The sequence below is a fragment of the Colobus angolensis genome, unplaced genomic scaffold, assembly GCF_000951035.1.
Source record: "Colobus angolensis palliatus isolate OR3802 unplaced genomic scaffold, Cang.pa_1.0 Scaffold25, whole genome shotgun sequence".
Taxonomy (NCBI): domain Eukaryota; kingdom Metazoa; phylum Chordata; class Mammalia; order Primates; family Cercopithecidae; genus Colobus; species Colobus angolensis.
Window position 1 is genome coordinate 4,150,405 of NW_012115710.1, and position 3,821 is coordinate 4,154,225.

At 51.7% G+C, this 3,821-nt stretch overlaps 1 protein-coding gene across 1 annotated transcript in view; it reads right to left on the bottom strand.

Annotated features, from left to right (window-relative positions):
• Nucleotides 1-3,821, bottom strand: part of AP2A1 (adaptor-related protein complex 2, alpha 1 subunit) — a 45,951-nt gene that overhangs the window by 29,815 nt on the left and 12,315 nt on the right. The window contains exons 2-3 of the mRNA XM_011946513.1: nucleotides 496-564; nucleotides 243-385 (exon numbers count right to left, since the gene is read on the bottom strand). Coding sequence (XP_011801903.1) covers nucleotides 243-385; nucleotides 496-564 — 212 coding nt within the window. The remainder of the gene's footprint in view (nucleotides 1-242; nucleotides 386-495; nucleotides 565-3,821) is intronic.

The window sequence follows — 3,821 nt, forward strand, 5'->3', positions numbered from 1 at the left end:
CTCCCTCAGACCCACCAGTCCAGACCCCCACACCCCCTCCTCCCTCAGACCCAGGAGTCCAGACCCCCAGGCCCCTCCTCCCTCAGACCCAGGAGTCCAGACCCCCAGATCCCCCTTCCCTCAGACCCAGGAGTCCAGACCTCCAGCCCCCTCCTCCCTCAGACCCAGGAGTCCACACCCCTAACCCCCTCCTCCCTCAGGCCCAGGAGTCCAGGCCCTGGCACCCCCCTCTCCGGACTCACTATTTGCTTCTCTGTGTATTTATTGGAACTCAACAGGTTCACAGCCTCCATGTGCCCAAAGTCAATGTCATGGCCAAGCAGGAAGATGAAAAGCAGTTTACACACATATTTTTTCTTACTGTAGCCATCCAAGGCTTTGTCTCCTAGGGCAGAGGAAGGAGGAAGGGGGAGCCAGAAATGAGGAAGGGTCACAGGATAGGTCACAGGAGCCCCAGCTCCCAGCCCCGAGCCAGAAGTCAGGCCCCCAGCCTACCTTTGAACTTGGAGCGAATGTTGGCCAGTTCCTTGTTGATTCTCTTAATCTCCGCCTCTTTGCTCTTACCTGGGAGAGGAGGAGGAGGGTGGGCGGTGAGGGGTCTGGGGAGTCAGCCAGCTGCCCTCTCTTTCCTAGGCGCGGCCCCACCCAGCAGGAAGGGCAGATCTTCTCTGCCCCCAGGCACTGGGGCTCAGGACAGGCCAGGACCCCTTCTCTGGCTGGGAGCTTCAAAGAGGGAAGAACCACCACTGGCTGAGGCCCACGGCACAGAGCACACACCCTTGGGCTGTCCCTGACTTCCTCTCTCCCTCCTCCCACTGCGGCCCCTGATCTGTGGGGCTCCTCAGGGCCCTGCACATGCTCCCTGAGAGCTCCTATCCCCACTCCCCACACGCGACGAACCTGTGATGAATGAATGAATGAATGAAGAGCTCGGCTGGCCCGAGGGTACTCACCCCTACCACTGAGCTCACTGCCTCCTCTCCCAGTTCTCAATCCCATGAAGGTCCCGCTGTCCACCCAGTCACCAGGTCAGACCCTTGGGTGCTGTCCTCACCCCCTTTGTCCCCACAGCCATGGCTTCGTCCTCTCTCGCATGGCCTGTCCCCACTGCCTCCTGTCCCCTGGCTGCCAACCTCTCCCCAGTTTGTCTGGGACATTCCTACACCTCTGACAGGACCTGCTAATGGAATAAGTACAGAAAGCCTTCCCTGATCCTACAGGCCAGGTCTCTGCTTCCTCCATGTTCCTCAATGCCCTACAGCACCTGCTTCGGAGCACAATCTGACTGGATGCTCTCGGCCACCCTCTCTGCTTCTCCTGTCCCTGTTCCACTCACCCCAGACTTCATCCCTTCCTTGACGGATTCTACCGCTCACTCTGCTCCTCCAAACAGAACCTGGACATCCTCATGCCAATCAGGCTACTCCCTCATCCTTTTTATCTATTTATTTTTGAGACAGGGTCTTAGTCTGTCGCTCAGGCTGCAGTGCAGTGGTGCAATCATAGCTCACTGTAACCTCAAACTCCTGGGATCCAGTGATCCTCCAATCTCAGCCTCCCAAAATGCTGGGATTACAGGTATAAGCCACTGTGCCTGGCTGCCTCCTCCTCTTAACTTGACCTTCAGAACATGTCCTGAACACCTCCAAGGTGACGACTTCATCCAGACCCCATGCTCGCTTGCCGGGCTCAGTGAAGCAGCCTCCCCTCTGGCCTCCCCGCCTCCCTTGTGTTTCCATATCCTGGGCTCTGGGATGCCAGCTGGGGGTGCTCCACCCATGGCCCACCAAGCCCTCTGCCCCTGTCACAGCCACCCTGCCAGTGTCACCCCTCAGACCCCTACAGTCCATCCAGGCCCCCTGGCCTCCATTCTGCTCTGGGAACACACATGTCCTCCTGTCTCAAGGACCTTCACACAAGCTGTGCCCTCTTCCCGGGACCACCCCTCCCGTCATCTTCCCGTCATTTGGGTCTTGGCTCCTGCCACCTCTGAAAGGCCGTTCTGTTTCACTTCCTTAAAGTCAATTCTTTATTATTCTGCTTAAAAAGTTATTTTTCAAAAAGTCCTCTCTGGTACATTTCACCATTTCGCAATTTTATTTCTCTCCACTGTCAAACTTCCTCCCACTTCAGACTATAAGCATCAGGAGGGAGCTCCTAGAACAGTGCCCTGCATACAGCAGGTGCTCTATACATGTCTAGTTATCTAAGGGGCAGAGATCTGCTCTGACCCACATTCTTCAGGGCGTAGTCTCCAGCAGGGTGAGGTGTGCATTCAACGAATGAATCAATGGCTGAGAAAGCAAGTATATGTGGCATCCTTCGCTCTAGAAATCCTGTCTTGTCCCTGCTCCCAACTTCTATGGAAGCTCCCATAAGCCTCACTTCAGATGTCACCTCCTCCAGGAAGCCCCTCTGATTAGCACCTCCTCATCCATGCTAAGGGGATCCTAGCGTTGTACCATCCAATATAGCAATTGCCAGCTAGTGGCTCCTCAGACCCTGAAATATGGCCGTTCCAAACCGAGAGGTGCTGTCAACAGCAAACCTACATGGGATTTAGAAGACAGTGTGGAGAAAAAATGTAAAATAGTTCAGTAAGAATTATAGGGGCTAGGCGCAGTGGCTCATGGCTGTAATCCCAGCACTTTGGGAGGCCAAGGCAGGAGGATGGCTCGAGCCCAGGAGTTGGAGACCAGCCTGGACAACATGGTGAGAACCTGTGTGTCAACAGAATAAAATAATATAAATTATAAAACATTGATCACATGCTGAAATAATAATTTGGGTGTACCGGGTTATATAGACATATTATTAAAATTAATTTTGCCGTTTCTCTCTTTTTTTTTTTGGTAGCCCAGGCTGGAGTGCAGCGGTGTGATCTTGGCTCACTTCAACCTCTGCCTCCTGGGTTCAGTGATTCTCATGCTTCAGCCTCCGAAGTCACTGGGACTACAGATGCATAACACCACATTGAAATAATTTTTTTTTTTTGAGATGGAGTCTCGCTCTGTCGCCCAGACTGGAGTGCAGTGGCGCAATCTCAGCTTACCGCAACCTCCGCCTCCCAGGTTCAAGCAATTCTCCTGCCTCAGCCTCCCCAGTTGCTGCGACCACAGAGGCCTGCCACCATCCTGGCTAATTTTTTGTATTTTTAGTAGAGACGAGGTTTCACCGTGTTAGCCAGGATGGTCTCAATCTCCTGACCTTGTGATCCACCCACCTTGGCCTGCCAAAGCGCTGGGATTACAACAGGCACGAGCCACTGCGCCCAGCCCTAATTTTTTTTTGTTTGTAGAGATGGCGTCTTACTATGTTGCCCAGGCTGATCTTGAACTTCTAACTTCAAGTGATCCACCTGCCTCAGCCTCCCAAAGTGCTGAGATTACAGGTATGAGCCACCATGCTCAGCCTACATATATATGGTTTTGTCATAAATATGTATATATATATATGCATACCATAAATACAGTATATATAGAGTATACATATACTTAAAGAATATATGTTATTTAAATATATATGTATTACTTAATTTAAACAATATGTATTATTTCATTATAGTCCCCGCATATCAACATTTCAGTCATCAACAAATCGCACACACTGCAGTGGTTCCATACGATTCTAATACCTTATTTCCACTGTACCTTTTCTATGTTTGGATGTACAAATACTTATTGTGTCACGGTTGCCTACAGGACAGTACCAAGCTGTGCAGGTTTTTTTGTTTGTTTGTTTGTTTGTTTGTTTTTGTTGAGACGGAGTCTCGCTCTGTCTCCCGGGCTGGAGTGCAGTGGCCGGATCTCAGCTCACTGCAA